This window comes from Lissotriton helveticus, chromosome 1_2 (assembly GCF_964261635.1).
Source record: "Lissotriton helveticus chromosome 1_2, aLisHel1.1, whole genome shotgun sequence".
NCBI classification, from domain to species: domain Eukaryota; kingdom Metazoa; phylum Chordata; class Amphibia; order Caudata; family Salamandridae; genus Lissotriton; species Lissotriton helveticus.
The window spans coordinates 93,287,013-93,306,359 of record NC_136058.1 but is presented as its reverse complement, the minus strand read 5'-3'; the positions used below and the strand labels follow the sequence as shown (position 1 = coordinate 93,306,359).

The 19,347-nt window shown below is 46.0% G+C and overlaps 1 protein-coding gene across 4 annotated transcripts in view; it reads right to left on the bottom strand.

The window, feature by feature from the left end:
* The window catches only part of JAK1 (Janus kinase 1), a 490,769-nt gene that overhangs the window by 111,171 nt on the left and 360,251 nt on the right, over positions 1-19,347 (bottom strand). For all 4 annotated transcript variants that reach the window (XM_078669080.1, XM_078669071.1, XM_078669099.1 and 1 more), the window contains one exon: positions 728-855. In XM_078669080.1, coding sequence (XP_078525206.1) covers positions 728-855 — 128 coding nt within the window. The remainder of the gene's footprint in view (positions 1-727; positions 856-19,347) is intronic.

Here is a 19,347-nt window from a genome sequence, read left to right as displayed (position 1 = left end):
TATCAATTGAAGGTTATTATATATTTCTTCACAATTATAGATCTACCAATGGACACATTCCATGCATTTTGAGAGTGAAAAGGAATTATACAAATTCCCTTCCCACCAACTAATTGTATTCTAAGAGTGACTCAAAGCAGAACTCAAAGACCGGACCGTAAAGTTTAAAAGTCTCCAGAGCATTATTCACTGTATGAACAATTAGCAGGATGTAAAGCTGAAAAAATCTTGGTAAAAACCTATCTACTATGCTGTTTCTGTAAGCCTCTGTTGCAAAGATTTTCGGATCACTGTGGCAAACATTAAGTGGTGATCCATTCAAGTAACTATAGCTAATGGCTGACAACAAGAATTTCTTCTTTTTGCATTTTTCTGATATCATGTTTTAATGTGAACTGCAGGCACTTTAAGAACAGGCTATGTACAATAAAAATTGAATGATGTGAGGCAGAGTATTTAGATTTGAGTTTGTTTACATCCTTAATTGAAGTGAGTTGCTGGTTACATTTGGAGTTGGCTGCACCTCCAAGCAACAGCATCTAATAAAATAATGTTAATCTGAAATGGATTCCCAGCTCATGCAAATTAGTGAAGTGAGTACCAAAAGTAAACAACATGAAGGATCAGCCAGCTGCAACATCTTTCCTATGAAAAAATACTTAATTTCATATGCAAGGCATAAAAGCGTATTTTTATTTCAACCTGACTGCCCACTCATGTTACTTACCAAGTAACTTAGTGCACTGGCCAGTTGCTTGGCGACTTTAAATTTCCATGGAGTCGTGAGAACATCACTTTTGCGACGCATGAAGATGTCAAGGGCACCAAAATCTACAAACTCCTCAACCATAATCGCTACAAAAACAAAAGAAGATTTTGCTGCACAGTGTGTTTACAACAAATACAATGCTTAGCTTGAACATTTAAAAAGCTTGTACCTTTAAGAGAGAACTTCTCCAGTACATTTTGAAGTACAATTTTATACATGAAAAAAGTGTGAATTACTTGAATTTAACAGGCATCAGAAATGACTGCCTACAACAGGAGAAAAGGATGAAACAGGTCAGTCTTAAATACTAACCTTCCCAGAGAGAGCAATTCCAATGTGAGAGAAGAAGCCACTCAATATTTCAATCAAAGAATTACCCATGGCGTGCAAATTGGCACTAAAATTAGAAAAATCACTGGCAAAGCAAATAATATGGCCATGTCAAGCTGGTGTGATACATTCGTTTTTTATTGTAAGTAAATGCCACAAAAAGAAAAATAGAAAAGATGCTACCACTGTGTGGCGATCATATGCTTGTAATAAACATTTTAAATATAAAGAATAATTATCCCATAGTTTGTTTTCAGTTCTTTTTTTTTTAAACTCTTTTTATTATTTATAAAACATAAACAAACAATGCAATAAAAGCAGTACAGCTGGATATGTGTTCTAGGAGGAGGGAACGGGAGTTACAGTTAATACAAATCATCAGTGCAAGGGGGAGGAGCAGGGGGGAAATCAGAGTCATAATACATTGTAGCCTAAACAACATTAGGAATGTCGGGTCAGGGGGAAAGAGGAACATCTGTAATATCAGCGAGGGGATGTGTACATATATCCCCCCGGTAGGAGTTCCATTGGCCCTAGAGTTTGCCCCACTTCTTTGGTCTGCCGCGTGCCACATACACGTCTTCTCTCTAAACATACACCAGTCCATGTTCTCCTTCCATGCCAGGACCGTGGGTGGTCTCTGGGAACCCCAAAACTGCGCAAGGTCTCTCTTGGCCACCATATTCCCAAGGGTCGCCCACTGAGTCTGCGCCACATCATAATCAGTCGGTTACCAAACATTCAACAGACAACGCCTGGCTTCAGGCAACAGCGCTACACCCGTGACCTCCTCCATCACAGCATGCACTCGATTCCAAAACACTACAACTTCCGGGCACTCCCAAATTATATGGAGGAAAGTACCAATTAAACCGCAGCCACGCTTACACAACCCATCCACAGATTAACCCATACGAATCAGGCGGGGGCCGGTCACATAAACCCAATGCAGGATCTTAAATTGTACGAGTCGGAGACGGGCCGGAATCGCGACCTCCTTAGGTGAGGATATCGCCGATTACCAGTCCTCGTCATCTAACTCTAGACCGTCACTGGTCCAGACCTCTCTGAGTTGCGCCAACAGGTCAACTCGATCGTTAATCAATTTCTTATATATCAGAGAAATAGTGCTGTCGGGAACGTGTCCGTCAAGCACCCGATCTTCGAGCGGGGACGATTCCGGGATAACAGTACCTTCAGGAAAAACCGAACGCAACGCGTGGCGAATCTGCACATAACGGAAGAATTCCTTGTCACTCAGCTCATATTCTACCTTCAACTCTTCAAAAGTCTTAATCCTACCCTTGGCCCAGAGATCACTCACCCTGGAAATACCGATCATATCCCACTTCTCAAACCCTTTCGTCTTCCATAGGCTGCCCAGTCTTTCAGACGCATAGAGCGGAGTCGCCCGGGTCAGTCGATCCCTCCATCCCATTGCCGCAGTCGCACAATGCCACACTCGCACCGCTTTCTTAGTAGGTCCCGAAAGTTTCCCTCCATCCGATTTGGAATACAACACCCTTTTATAGTCTCCACCCGGTAGTAGCCACTTATCCATCTCGAACGCAGGATTGAACGCAGGACCGTACATTCCATGGTTAATCGCTCCCAGCTGAGAGGCCCAATAGTATCGCCTGATATCATTCCAGGGGAGCGTCAGTTTGGCGAGGGCAATCCGCGAACGCCCATCCCATATCAACCGCCTATGCAAACTCTCCACCTCCCGGAAATAGCTGGCCGGGATAACATCAAACGTGTTCTGAAGCGCGTATAAAAACTGCGGCAAGGACATCATTTTTAAAAGAGCTACGCGCCCGAGGGGGGACAATGGCAGTCTGCGCCAGGCCACAACGTCAGATTTTAACCGTTGGAGCGGAGGAAGCAGATTAAGATCATAACGGACCCCGGGGTCTAATGTAATAAAGATTCCCAAATATTTAAATCCCATCTGCGTCACCTGTATGGGGCAGCCGCGCGGCAAAGAGGGAGTGTCGCCCGAAAGTACGTAGACACAAGACTTGGTCCAATTAATCACGAGGCCTGAGTTCCTCCCGAACGAGTTCAACACATCAAACAGTACAATCAACGACTTTCGAGGCGATGTGAGATACAACGAGATGTCGTCAACATAGAGTGATATTCGATCCTCAAAGTCTGGGGTCCACTGAATACCCCTCATCGACGGCTCCCACCGCAGCCATGCAGCCAGGGGTCCCAAGGCGAGGGCAAAAAGAAGCGGGGACAACGGACACACCTGCCGCGTGCCCCTCCCAAGAACAAAGGACGGAGAAACTCGACCATTCACCACAATCTGAGCCAACGGATCCACATACAGAAGTTTCACCCAGCCAATGAAACCAGGACCAAACCCAAACTTTGTAAGGGCAGCCCAGAGATACGGCCATTCCACTGTATCAAAGGCCATCGTAGCATCCACGGAAGCCAAGATGGCCGTTCACGCAGCGACGCTGCTCTCGCGATAGCGCCATGTAAGCGACGCAAGTTCAATGCTGTATTAGGATGTGGAATGAAACCAGATTGATCCGGATGGATCAGGTCACTGATAACTGTTATCTTAGGCTCCGCATTTAGAAGCCAAATAGGCCTATAAGATGCACAGCGATCCCGCGGCTTCCCTTCCTTGTGAATCACCACAATGGTCGCAATTCGCTGATCACAGGGGAGGGAGCCGACGTCTCGCGATTCCAGGAACATATCACGAAGATACGGCACCATTTTGTCAGGACGCAGCTAGTAAAGCTCGATGGGGAGACCATTAGGGCCCATAGCTTTTCCCGAACGGACAGAACGAATAGCGAGTGCCACCTCGTCAACCGAAAGTGCTGCGTCCATCAGGTCCCTATCTGAATCCGACAGGCAAGGCAACGCAATATCTCGTAATAGCAGATGGGAATCTTCCTCTAGTCTATCGGAGACTGGGGAATACACATTTCGAAAATGTTCAGCAAAACACTCAACAATCTCAACAGGGTCAGTCACTCGCACGCCATCAGCTCTCTCAATCGCAGGAACCACACGACTCGCCCTCTCCTTTCTGTCTAACCAAGCAATCAGTTTCCCACGTCATATAGCCGTCCCTGCTGCTCTCTACTCATGACTCTAGCAGCGTCCGTCACCAATGCTCTATAATGAAGTTGTTTGAGACTGAGGACATGAACCCTATCATGAGTAATACCCAATTCCAAATCCCCTTCCAACTCAGTTATTTCAGTCTCGAGGCGGACCACCGCCTCATTTTTGCTTTTCTTGGCACCAGCGATTAAGGAGAGCGCCTGCCCGCGGATGACCGTCTTGAAAGCCTCCCACAGCGAAACAGAAGATGACCCAGATCCCTCATTCTCAGCAAAATACTGATCCAGAGACTTAACCAACTCTGCCCGGGTTTTGGGGTTGCGGAGATACCAAGGATTAATTGGGGCCACTCGACCCTCAGCCCCCATCCTCGTGTCTATCGAAAGCCACAATGGGGAGTGATCTGAGATACCCCGAGCCAGGTGTCTAACTTCCCTAACTGACAAGGCCTGTGCTGCTGGTATCAACACATAGTCAAAAGTCTGGAGAGACTACCATGAGCACCAGAGTGGAAGGTGTATTGCGCCTGTCCCGGATGCAGTAGCCTTCAGCAATCTACCAGTCCCAGCGTCTCCAGAAAGCCACTCAGCCAAGATTGTGATCTCGTAAGGTCCCTGGGGATGGGGGGTGGGGGTTGGGGGGTAGTAGCGGTCCTCCCTGCCAGAGGCGACAGAATTGAAATCTCCACCCATCACCAGGACGCCATCTGGTAGTCCCAGAACTACTCTCCCAAATCAGCAAAAGTCGTAGTCTGCAAACCAGGAGGGACGTATACAGAAAGCAATGAAACAGTCTTCCCCTCCCACCTACCAGTGAGAGCAGCATAGCGCCACCTGTCATCGAGGATTATGTCATCTACCTCCAGGGGGAGGGAGTTCTTAACTAGAATACCCACCCCTCTAGAACCAGTAGTGAATACGGAGTGTGCAGCAAGACGATATCCTCGCAGATTCATAGCATGGCATGTGTTTCCGATCAGATGTGTCTCTTGCAGTAACACTACATCAGGGGAGAGGCGTCTCAGTAGTTGCAACACTACCCCACGTTTTATCCTGTCCCCCAACCCTTTAACATTCCAACACAGTAACTTCAACCCCCTACCCCCCATCCCAGAAGTGAATGTGGAACCCACCCCACAGCGAACACAACACCCAGATCCATAAGTAAAACAATACGTTGCCTTGAGAAAAAATAAAACATACCCAAACCCCGCCCCCGATAAACACCCGATACAACCCCCCCACCCTTCACCCCTGCGTTAGACTCAAAAGCCACCCTAACTTGCAGTGTGCCTGTCGCCCTAACATTAACTAGTCTAAAAAAAGAAACCCGGAGGAGGAAAGAGTCCCACTCCCCCTGCCACCCCTGGGTCTCCCACCATAAGTAACGTAAGTGTATAAGTCATCGAACCACAGATGCAAGTTATGTACAATGTCTGAAACCAGGAACCACTGCTCATTCTTGCTCCGACGGGCCACCTTCAGCTCCTCCAGAATGTTCCGAGCGATCATGCTGCGTAGGCAATGTGTAAAGCAAGTCACTCACTCTCTCAGGGCGGTCAAAGAAAAACGTCCGATCCTCGTATTCAACACGTAGCCGAGTTGGGAAGAGCATCGCGTATTTCATTTTCAGTCGTCGCTTCACCCCCTAAAACTCCATCCTTTGCTTCTGAACGAACTGGGTGAAGTCTCGGTAGAATCTCCCTGTAGTGTTTTCGAACTTCGTGGGGCCGCAAACCAGCGATGCCTGCAGGATAGCATCTCTATCTCTGAAGTTGAAAATTCTGGCGATAATAGGCCGAGGAGAGGCACCCTGCTTCGGCTTCCCACCCGGCACTCTATGTGCACGTTCCACCGCAAAGAAGTTGCTCAGGCCTTTGGGGGCGAGATGATTTAGGATGAGGTCCTCGACAAGGAGGTCTGCAGCTGGTTCTTCCGATTTTTCAGGGACCCCAATAATACGTATATTATTGCGTCTGGCCCGACTTTCAAAATCCTTCAGCCGACGAGCAAAGAGATCATTGGAGGATCGCAGATTGCGAACCTCCGTCTGTAAATCGGACACATCAGTCGTAAGGCTGGAGGTCTTCAAATCTAAGGATTTGACCTTTTCGTTAGTCTTTGTACACACTGATCAAATTGACGTCGATTGCCACAGTGTCAAGCTTAAGGGCCAGAGCCTCGTATTGCTGGCCAATGGAGGTCTTCATACTGGCAATGGCGCCCATGACATCCTGTAGAGTCAAATCATCCGACTCGGCTGAGCCGTCACCTGCCTCCACCAGAGTCCTACTCGCACCACCGGGGGACCCTTTAGGATGGGTATAGCGATCCATAACATTCGATTGAATAGTACCCCCCCGGTGAATGGTCTTGGTCCTCCGCTTCTCGCTATCAGGTTTGCCCACCATAGTAGGTGTTGCGCCCCAGAAGGGCCTTTGAGACCTGGTAAAAATGGCTCCAAACGATTCACCCAACGAGATCTCCAAAAGCGAATTTCAGCAGGATATCACCACAACCATAAACACTCTGTCGTTGGCAAACGATAAAGTTGCGGGGCCCGGCTGCACCCCGAGGCTAGAGCGGTCCTGAGATAGGAGGAGGCTGAGGGACCAAAAACGAAACCGAAAGTTTACTCCAAGGTTGTGAACAGAGCCCCGCAGGCCGTTGTTGTTCAACTACTGCCTGGGCACCATAATGACTCAAGCCCGGGGTAGCTCCATGGAGCGGGCCACAAAAGTTCAAATTATCGTAGTTGCGGTTCCCGGAGTCCAAATCGATTTCTGAAAGCAGCTATTATATCAGCTGGGTTGCGTCTTCAATAACCCGTCTTCGTAATCAGGATAGAGTTCAGGATAGATGCGGGAGGTGGCGAGGGTCCCGGGAGCCCTGTGCTCACGCGGCCATCTCGGATGCGCGCGAAGCTCCTCCTGTTTTCAGTTCTTAATGTGCAAAGACTAATGACTTTAGGGTTTGAATTGCTGTAACATGAAGACATGGTTTAAAAAACAAGGATCCCTAACAAAAAGGCTAGTGAATAGAAAGCTGAAAGCATTGACTAAGTGAAGTATTGACCGACTAGCAGTGATACTGAAGTGCACTTTTTAGGCCAACGCACCAATATGATCAAGAAAAATGCACTCAGTGAAATGGGCTAACCCACTGACCTGAGCTGTACGCTATATTGGGGGGAAGCAAAATGTAAATGACAGTTGACCTAACCAATGGATTAAGAGGGCTGACACAAAGTCCCTCTGTTTTGAAACATGTTTTATTAAGTGATTATCTTTTTGATTATGTGAGGCTGGTGAAAGAAATGTGAAATCTTATAACAGGTGCTTGCCACATAGCTGCCTTTCACACAAGCATGAGTAGAAAAGATTAATACAATTGAAATGATCCAAAATAGATTAAGATTACAAGAAGAAATACAATTATTTCAACTGAAATCGATAACAAAAAATAAATATGGTCTCTGGTTCAAAGGCCTGGCTCTTGGAACGGACCATCTTGTTTTAGTTTATATTTTAGTGATAGTTTTTAGCATGAAAGTTAGATTGTTTCCAGGATTCACGTTTGATAGAGTTTCATCAGAATATTCCAACTTTTGCTCAGATACAGTCCAGTTTGTTTTGTTGAACAGCCTGAGAGGTTACTTAGGAGAATGAAGAGTTGTTCATCAGAATTTTCAAACCGTCCTCTATGCAAGATCTTGGTTATTGTGTTGGATCTGACTGTATCGTACAAATCACAGTTCTCCATATTGGAATGTATCCAAAGTGGCAGGATTTCTACTGTTCATGAAGTCATTTAACGGCAAGCAACCCCCTTTTGCTAGAGCAGAGTATCCTATCTCTATGGTTTAAATGCAACACTAGGGGGCCGATTATGATGGAGGATTTTCCGCATCCTCTGGGCCGGCGGAAGCCACCGCCGGCCCGGAGGATGCGGAAAATCCTCTGCGGACCCACCAAAGACCCACCGCCACATTAGGATGGCTGGTGGGTCCTGGTATCCGTCCGCAGCTTTTCCGCCGCGGTTGGCTTACAACTGCGACGGAAAAGCACTAATATGGTGACAGTGTCTCTTAGACACCGTCAGCCAAATTAGGATGCCCGAAAAGAAATGCTTTTCCACGGCGGGTTTTCCGCCGTGGAAAAGCATACGGAGCTTCACTGCGGGGGCCCGTTGCGGGCCCCCTGGGTGAAGGGGGGGTGCACATGGGGGGTACCTATGGTACCCCCCTGCATTTGTATGCAGTAATCGGCAGGCACCGTGCGGTGCCTGCCCCTTGCTGCATACAAATGCAATGTATGCATTTTTAACATTGCGGCGGGTGCAGCTTGAAGCTGCACCCGCCGCAATGTTAAAGATTGAGGATGTGACCGCCACCCTGGCGGTCACATCCTAATCTGCACGGAGGGACTGCCGCAGCCCCTGCGGACGGTCCCTCCTAACTCTATGGTAGCGGACGGACTCAGGTCCGTCCGCTATCATAATCGGCCCCTAGGTGTTGAACATTCCGCAAAAGGTCATACAAGTCTGAATGGCTTCTGGGATATATTTTTCCAAGTAACCTGAGGATGCGATTCATCTTTAGGCTTGGAAAGTGTTTGTTGAAAATAGAGTTGACCTTTTTTGTCAGTAACTCCAGTTTAGAGGATGTGGGCAATATCAGTCTCTTGGTTTCTTTCCACTGTTGGACTGCATAGGATGATTTAATATTTACGGACAAGTGTTTGTTCAAGGCCCAGTCAAACAAATTGTTACCGGGAGCCCTTTACTTTTCAAACCATATTTTAATTGAACCATTTGACAGTTGGCTTCAGTCGAAAGATACCGAACGTACGATTCCACAGCAGTCGCAGGGAAGCTTGATGGTAGCTGAAACATTGATTTTCAGAATCTACTCTTGAAACAACCTAATCGGCTTGTGGTCTTATCCATGCCCCATAATTTCGGCTCTATATAAAATTTGCCTTACAACTTTTGCTTGGAAAACTTGCCAGGTTGTTCTGAGAAAAAGCAGTCATGGTAAGAGTGCGATCCTCAATATTGCATTGCCTGCAGCCTCAGATTATTTTTTTTGCAGATTGAATGTGGATATCCCATTTGGGTTTTCTGTAATTTATTACGCCCATGTATTTAAAGGAGTCAAGGTCTTCCAGTTTTGTGAACTTAAAGAAGAATAAGTGTTTTTTTGTTTCCAGCAAATAGTCTTAAAGGTCATGGAGAAGTCTTAAGAGTTACGAGCTGAAATTAGACCATCATTTGTGCACAAGTGGGACAAACGTTTGCCCATTGCATCTACTTTTATAAATTTGGGTTTTACTGTCAGTATTCTGTCAGCCATTTTGAACGTAATTGATAAGAAATCATCATTCCCCCACTCTCCCATTTTGCCATTAAAATTTCCGGATGGTTAAGATGTATGATTTTAACTGACAGGGTTTGGACATAAGTTCCATGATGCAGCTTGGAAGATGTATGAAACAATCCATCTTTTTCTGTTGCACGTAGTGTTTATTAGCCGTAAAATAGTATTTTCCAGTAGTTTGATGTTGCAAATTTGTAGGTTTTTATGAATGTTGTCCCATACTTTGGTTGCAATCCATTTGCCAGCTCTGCACAATATCTGTAAGCTAAAGCGGTTTCTTGTTTTCTCCCGCTCTACTGTGCATTTATTATTCGACACCGCCACCTTCCCGGAGAGCTGGAAGCACGCCGAACTCAGCGCTCTACTAAAGAAACCAACAGCGGACCCCACCGAACTCAAGAACTACCGCCCCATCTCGCTCCTCCCGTTTCCAGCCAAAGTCATCGAGAAGACCGTCAACAAGCAGCTGGCCGCCTTCCTCGAGACGAATGGATCCCTCGACCCCTCTCAGTCTGGCTTCTGAGCCAACCACAGCACCGAGACCGCCCTCATCGCTGCCACCGATGACATCCGAGCCCTGCTGGACAACGGAGAAACAGCGGCCCTCATCCTCCTAGACCTCTCTGCAGCATTCGACACTGTCTGCCACCGCACCCTAGTGCAGCGCCTCAGCAACGTCGGAATCCAGGAGAAGGCACTGGAATGGATCATCTCCTTCCTCGACGGAAGGACACAGAGAGCCCGCCTACCACCGTACAAGTCAGAGGCCACCAAAGTCATCTGCGGCGTCCCTCAAGGGTCCTCGCTCAGCCCCACCCTCTTCAACATCTACATGAGCCCCCTTGCGGCCATCGCACGCCAACACAACCTCAACATCATCTCCTACGCCGACGACACCCAGCTGATCCTCTCCCTGACCAACGACCCCGACGCCGCCAGAGCCAACCTACACGAAGGGATGAAAGACGTAGCCGAGTGGATGACGACCAGCCGCCTGAAACTGAACTCAGACAAGACGGAAGTCCTCATCCTGGGCTCCTCGCCCTCCGCCTGGGACGACTCCTGGTGGCCCCCCGCCTTGGGCACCGCACCCAAACCTACATACCACGCACGCAACCTGGGCTTCATCCTGGACTCCTCCCTCTCCATGACCAGACAAGTCAACGCCGTCTCCTCGTCGTGCTTCAACATCCTGCGCATGCTACGGAAGATCTTCCGGTGGATCCCCATCGAGACCAGGAAGACGGTCACCCAGGCCCTCGTCACCAGCCGACTGGACTACGGCAACGCCCTCTACGCCGGAACCACCGCCAAGCTCCAGAAGAGACTCCAGCGGATCCAGAACGCCTCAGCCAGACTCGTCCTCGACATCCCCCGACGCAGCCACATCTCCGGACATCTGAGAGACCTGCACTGGCTGCCCGTCAACAAGAGAATCACCTTCCGTCTCCTCACCCACGCGCACAAAGCCCTACACGACCAAGGCCCGAGTTACCTCAACAATCGCCTCAACTTCTACGCTCCCAAACACCATCTCCGATCAACCAGTCACGCCCTCGCCGCCGTCCCCCGCATCCGAAGAGCGACAACAGGAGGAAGGTCCTTCTCCTACCTGGCCGCCAAGACCTGGAACTCCCTCCCGACCGACCTGCGCCTGACCCAGGACCACCTCTCCTTCAGGAAGAAGCTCAAGACCTGGCTGTTCGAGCACTAGCGGACCTATCCCCCCCCCCCCCCCCCCCCCAAGCGCCTTGAGACCCTCCGGTTGAGTAGTGCGCTTTATAAATGTCTGTGATTGATTGATTGATTAATGTAAGAGTCGAGGTCCATGTTTCTTTTAGTATTATTATGTCATGGGATGTTAGTTAGAGTAAGAAATTACTGTTGCCTGCTATTTGTGCAATCTCTGCCACGTTCCAGGAAATTACTTATGCGGTTGCGCCCCATCACTGGGTAGATTTCCTCATTCAGCGCAGTTTGTTTCTAGTCAATATGTTTAACCATGGGCTATTATACCCAGTTTTCCCATTGGTTGTCGGTAGTTCCTTTTACAAGTGTATTAGTTCTTTTATTATCGGTTATTTTATTGCCAAGTTCAAATTTTTTTTCTAGGTCAATATTCATAGTTGATTATTCTGTACTGTTGCTGGTTAAAGACTTCTTGGTTGGATTTGAATGAAGGGAATTTTGTGGCTGCAGGTGACTTCTGGGGTCGTCGGGGGTGTTGACTGGAATGTTTCCCTTTATGAACTTGAGTCGTACACAGTTCTAGTTAGTGAAAACCAATTTTCTAGCTGCATGGTCTTGCATATGTAATCTATTAAACTTGAAGTTCTAGCGCCTACTAGAATACATCAATTATCACTATGGGTGCTGTTGATATGGAGGGTTATAATCTGGAGATGGTTACTTTTTACAGTACTGTCACCCACTTTATCAACCATTTATTTACATTTTGTTTCTCACTGATTCGTTTTCTCCTTTGTTGGTGGATGGTAACATATTTCACATTGCAAAATGTATTTTGCAATGTGACCTGGATTTTTCTATTGCAGACTGGTTTAGAGGTCTAGGTCTTGGCAGGAGAGATGCTCTGTTATGTTCCTGACCGGAAGTTCACTAAATGAGAGCTTGCGGATTTGTAAATTCAGATTTTTGAGTTCTAGTAATAATTTTGTACATAACAACTCTAATTTGTTTCCTAAATCTTTTGATGCATCTTTAATGCTTCTGATTTTAGTTTCCGTTTATACTTAGGCACTGACCTTATTCTCTATGTTTACCACAGGATCCTTACTGGGTGCAGGAAAATAATTCTGCCTCTGCACAATGTTGGTGGAGGTGACGATAAGGATAACAGGAATGGTGTCTCAGCGCTACTAGTGAAGGTTACTGATCATTGCAAATGGTGTAGCTTAGCTTTCGCAGATGGGTTTCCCTCCCTTCCACCTCTGACCCCTCTTATCCCTCTCTGGTCTGGCTCAGTAATGTGCGACTGTGAGAAGTTAGTCTAGCATATGATGTCCACTAGTTCTAGTGGGCACCTTGCACCAGTCTAATCGACCCTTATTGATGGTGGTTGTAAAGTCAACCTTATAGAAAGCTATCCTAGTGGTAGCATGGACCAGCAGTCATCAGGCTAAGACTTTAGAGAGCGCATTAAGCAAGTTGTTTTACCAATTATAATCCCTTGAGTACCAAATGAAAGCACACCACACAAGGTATATATCAAATATATATGTATTTATTCTAAACACAACCCCTTTTCACTCTTTATGAGGTCAGAGGTAAAAGTACAATACAAGGATCTCAATTAGCATACGATAAGATGCACAGTATACATTTTGCCCTGGGAGCCTCACAAACCATATACTAAAATAGTGGTATAGGAACCACGTCTGAGATAGAAAGCAGGCCTAGGGCCTTGGTAATTGCTGGGGCTTCTAGTAACAACCAAGGGTTAGGAAGTAGGACGCCCATGGGAGACGCGTACAGTGTCTAAACAGAGCCGCGTGTTACCATTGACTTTCTACAGGAAACAAACAAGTTACAATTCTACAATTTAAGGATAATTGCGGATGGACTATGATGGAACCCTTTTAGACTTAATATGTGAAAAAACAGGGACCTCCTGATAAGGATACAATTCCTGGGTCAGGGCAAACAATTTTTGAAAATATATAACACCCAGGCAACATACAAGGACTGGCAAAATTAGAAAGTAAAACTATATTAATTAATAATGATAAAGCACTGACAACAATATAGAAAATATATTTTAATACATTAGATAAAATAGTGTCATGAAACAATTCATTGACATGATAATTGATTTAAAAAAATAAAAATATATTCCTTTGATTAGATATCTTATTGATACATGTTACATATAGAATGATCCCGTTGACATTAAAGATGGTTTTTCGTCTACGCGTTTCGACACGATATTTATGTCTTCCTCAGGACATTACCATCATTATTCAATATCTGTATCTGTATCTACAGAAATCGGCGTCATAGACTGAAATGGTGAATCAGGATAAATGCTACCGGTGCATCCTTGGTGGCTGATTCTTTGTGGTGTCCGTTTAACTGTTCAGGAGATGGAAGTATTGCAGGTGTCAGCTATAGATGCTCGGAACCAGATGATTGCTAACACGTAGTTCTAATCATGAACGGTTTCTAGAGCTGTAATGGAAGGCTGGTTTTTTGTGTGGAGCCAACCGGCGATTAAGCAATCTATGGACGCAAATGTCTCTCGTAACGGCTCGGGCACGATGTGAACGTTTCGGCTCGGGCACGATGTTAACGTTAAAAAGACTCGATTATCTGTATATGGATACTTGCTGGTCACTAAAATGGCACCTCGCGTTTCATCGGGAGGAATCATCGTGCCCGAGTCAAAAACCCTTTTAGACTTAGACACTAGGAGGGCCAATACCCTCGAGACTACCAGAGTGCTCGTGTTACCTCACCCACGAAAGCTGGGTGCATAGGTGTCTTTTGATGTCGGGTTTAGTTTCAATGGAGAGCTGCAAAAAAGTGCTGCAGGCGACCAGAGTAAAAGTGTCCGGGTGGATTCAAGGGTGGATCGAAGATCTGAAGAACCTGAAAGCAGAAGGGACAGAGTCTGGGTCACTTGCAGTGACCAGGATGGCGATGGAAAGCTGCCAGCCAATGTCGGGTGATTTCAGGTGAAAAGGTGAAGCTTGTCTCTTCAGCCACGAGATCCAGGAGGCGTCGACGACGACCAGGAGCTGGATTCAAGCTGTCCCACGAAGGATCTAGTTGACTGCGGTATCGGTATCTGGATTAGACCCAACAAGCCTTGGCAAACGCAATCCACGCAGGATGTCAAGATTGGCTTTGTTGCAGACCAGCAAGGTCTAGGGCGCTTCTCCTTTGTAGGGAAGCTGGAGCAAGCCTGCAGCAACCAGGAAAGCAAGTTAGATTCAAAAGGCAGTCTTCCAGGGGCTCACTAGCCAACGGACTAGGAACCGGGAAGACGCGTCGAGCTGAAATGCAAAAGCGGGGCTCACGGGACACTCATGGAGTGTGGGCCTCTGAGATTCGGTGCAAATAGTGCTCTGGGCTGGGGCATCAAGCACCCCAATGCACAACTTCGGGATACCTCGGGAAGTGAGTGCAGCTTGCAAAATGCAGGATGTCCAGGAGTTCCGGTCCCACGTCTCTCGTGTCCGCCACGGGTCTCAGCTTTGCTGTGAGCGAAGGTCGGGGTCAGAGATGTCTGGAAGTCTGTGTCCTGTGTCGCAGATTCTTCGGGATCCAGCGGGAGCCTCAAAAATGCAGACCAGCAAAGTTGCTCTTGGTGCCTGTTTGAACAGGGTGGTCACTCCTTGACCATAAGGGAGATGTCTTCCGTCTTCCAGTCGAAATGGAATGTCGAAGGTCCAGGATTTATGTTTCAGAGTTTCGTCCAGGGTAATCTAAAGTCCTAGGGACTGAGTTCCTATACTTATACTAAGTTTAGGGGCTGGACTACCTTTAAGGTCCCTCGTTTGGGTGGACCTGAGAAGGGGGTGATTACACCCCTTTCCCTTTGTCCAGTTTCGCGCCAGGGTTGGGGCAGAGTGCCCCACCAACCGGTTTGAAATGGGAAATGCATGGAGCACCTTGTGTGCCCCAGGCAGTGTCTGGAAAGCATTCCCTGAATGCAGCCCTCCCTGCCCCAATTCACAAAAGCCTGTCTGGGGAGGTGCCAGCACCTCCCCAGACAGGAAACTGATTGTCCAGGCCTCCCCTGCCGGAGTTTCGTCCAGCAGCAGGAGGGCAGACTCGTGTCTGTGGCAGCAGCATCCATTTTGCGATGCTAAGGCTCTGTTTAACTTTAACCGGGTAAACCAGTAACTACATGTCTTCTCCCTCTAGATGGGTGGAATGTTACCCCCGCCGCCAGGACTGGCGGGGGGTAGTATTCCAAAGTGTTTGACACCTTACACGACATGTTTTGATAAAGCCAAACCAAAGTTAGCATTAACCATGAGGATTATAATGCACTTAAGAGTATATGGTATGGCTATATCATAGAACAGCTATAAGGAGATGGATCCGACAGCTGCAGAGGGGCTCAGCTCATGCTAGGGCACCCTCTCACATAAAACCAAGCACTCTACCTCCAGGATTGTCGAGGTCTGCCTTAGGAGTGGCTTATAGATGTATATGTGTCTATATAGGTATATAAATATATGTATACTATATCTAAGTAAGGGGTGATTACACCACCTTACCCAGGCTGTGTGAAAAGACATGTGGTGTCAGTTTGAAGGCGAACCAGGGGTGGCACAATACATGCTGCAGGCCCTGGTAGGCCTAGGGTGCACCTATGCCCTGGGTACCTAGGGTACACTATACAGGGGCTCACAAGCGTGTCCCAGTAACCAATCCGGTAGGTACCTAAAGTACTTGGTATCAATTTAGAGAGAGAACAGCTAGGCTGTGGGCCTGATTAGCAGGGCCACAGCCAGACTAAAGTCGAAAAACCAGAGAATCACAGCAAAAAGTGGGGGTAACCATAGGAAGCAGACCCTACTCTCCTACAGCGACACTCTGTTTCCAGCTACCACTAATTTCTCTAATTTTGTCCCCATTTCATTTGGGTTGGTCTTGTTTTCTGCCCACTCTTGTTGACAGCCTTTTTGTTGCTGCCCTTGGAAGTGATAGTTTTATAGTTGTAAGCTCCTCAGGCTCTACCTGATCTGCATGTCTGCACATTCTGATGAACCTCCTCCTGCATGACAACCCCTCTTGCACAAGGAAGATCATTTGAGTATGGGGCCTCACAACGTTTTGCCACACTGTTGCTTGACATTAAGATCCCCGGTGGCTGTTCACTTAACCAGTATTTAATAGTTTAGTTTGATTTTGGTGAGGAGACAAGGGAAGTTTCCTTTTGACTTATTATATTGGTCAGCATGCCAGTTCCTCTCTTCTCAGCTCTTTTCCCGTTTTCTATTGTCCACTGCCTTCTTTTGGATGTTTTTTGCTTTTATTTATCTGCTATTGCCTGTTACGGCAACATCTTTTTGTTTCTTTTGTGAAATGGCACTGCCTATGCTTTGTACTCTCAGAAAATTGGGAGAATGTATCTATTCTCTATCCCTGAAGCACAAGTTTCATTGCAAGTAAGTAGGTAAGTAGAAATGTGTTTCCCCTCTAGAAACACACCAAAAAGGAGCTTCCAAAAGCACCCGAAAACACCCCCATTCTCTCAGAGGTTGAAAGGTTGAAATAATTCAGGTATTGTGTTGCACTATGGAAGGTGTGTGCAAATATTGAGAGTAGCAGGATTAGTACAGACAGCTCAAAAACAGACTAAACATGACTTTGCGACAGGTAACAAGTATGGTTGCACTTAAGGGCTTATCACTGGGGCTGTGAGCAAGAGGATGCCTTGTTAGAGAACAAGGCATCCTCTTGATCTCGGCGCCAGTTCCATCTCACCGAACCTGCTCATGCTCTAATTTGTTTGCAGCTAGCTTAGGCGGGAAGCAGTCACTGTTGAAGGTTCTCTTGTTGTTGGCTATTATTTGAGCACCTTAGCTCCAAAGCAATGCAAGATAGCATAGACAAAGAAGCTGCATCAGCAGCTATGCTGACCGATTCTGTATCTAAAATGCGCAACCTGCCTCTGTCAGAAGCCTAGTGCACTGTCGTGCCTAGAAAACCGTGGTATCTCGGAGAGGAGCATGTCTTTTGAGGTTCAGGTAGGCAAGTGGGCTAAAACTTTCTCTAGGCCAGACCTAAAAATTATATTTTGTGGCAAATCCAGACCACACAATCCTAACCCTATGTCATAATTGTTTCGAGGTGTTTTACTTTATCTTCTAGAGTACTTGCATACCAGTACAGCCTGTATTGGCAAACCCATCAACAAAGGAAACATCAAGCTGCTGATAATAAGAAAGACCAGAACCGCTTTCTAAAACATGCTATTTTCTTTCAAAATTAAGAAAGGAGCACCACATATGTCCCTCTACCTTGCACCATGATGGTCAGTGAAGATGGTCAATAAGGTGTTTGGAACAAAGGAGAGGTAGGACCAAGAGTAGAGAAATCACCAGGAAGGTCATTATGTCTTGCTGACTAGGCTCCCTCTATTGCAACAACATATTTCAGAATATGAATTCAGGTTAGGTGGAGCACATTGGCAGGCTAGCCTTAAGATGGAAAGTATCCCAAGTGACTTTTCAGCAAATTTCAAAGGTGTATACATGCCATAAATGCTGCATTAGCTAGGGTAGCAGTTCTTATAACTGCAAGAAATGCAAGAAACAATCCAGCTGGCACATTCTTGCAGTTGCCAAATTCCTACCAGAAGAAATTTTAACCTTTGATCACAAGATGATCGGAGTCTGTGAAGGGCTTTGTGTTTTCTGTTAAAAGAAGGTTCTATTTTGGAATAGTTTTCCCTCCTTACACTGTCTTCCACTCTCAACAGGATCAATAACAATCACTTCCCAAATGAATTTCTCCATGGAACTCAATTTTTATTTAGTTACACTAAGGTTGTTGCTAGCTATCCTTATACGTTACCTTTTAAGAAATAGCGCTTCTGTTATCCTTGGCCAAATCGGTCACCAGTGCAGACTGCACTGCCACATGTTTTACAAGGTTATATTTTAAACAGATCTTTGCGCTATGGCCAATGTGTGCCACAGGCTTGGTTGCTAAGCTTTGTTTACCAGGCTATCAATAGAATGCACTTTGATAGGTGGTCATGGCTGAAACTCTGAGCAATCTCAGCCCAAATATTGCAATTTGGGGCCAACATTGTTAGATAATCTAAATCCTCCCTAATGGCACAACGAATGTCTTCCTAGAAAATCAAAGCTGTGAGAAGGCTAGATAACAGTGTATGTGGTATAGTTTCTCTAGCATTTGTTGGAAGATTACCTACATATTTGTTTTTCCAGTATACAATGCCAACTGTACATAATTTGTTAAGACAAACTGTTTGACAGGTCTCCACAAAGCAGTTCCCAAGATTCCACTTCATTATTTCTGCCTACAGTATTACTTCATTCGTTTGTTGACTTAGTTGCTGGCTGGCTCTTCCTCTGAAACATTTAAGAATTTGAAGAGTTTAGAAAACAAACACTTCAAAATCATCATTTGTTATAAGCAGTTTCTTACAGATCTTTAGTTATTAGGGTCCTAATACATGCCTTGTCAGGAGTCTTTGCCAGTCATCCTGACATGGCAAATACAGAATTCTCCTTGGAAACAAGAAAATACCATCATAGCTCAATTAAATTGAATGGTTTACTTGATTATATATCAGGATAATAAACCCATACATCTGTCATTGTCTAAAAACAAAATCTAAGGTACTCTTGCAGCTCTGTGTTAATTAAAATAACTTCTGATCCACAGTTACTATGAATACAGCTACAATATCTTAGGCTGAATAATACTCAGAAATTCGAGAAGGAAAATATAATTCTGTATCCAAACCATAAATCCTTCTTACAATTTCAACAGCTTTCATATTAATATAATCCTTCACCCGATATGTAGGGTTTATTCTCCAATGGTGAAATCCATCGTACTATGGGTTTCTACACTGATTAGACGTTTTGACTGGAAACTGAACAATTATTGGGCAGGCTATATAGGGGAGTTGAAACATGGTAATGACCAATGGACTAATTTGCAAGGAATGTGAACAACTTATTTCCATTTAGGAGCACAAGTGTTCAATTTGTGCATCGAAATTCTTCATTCTGATTTACAGACTCAGAATTGATGACACGTGT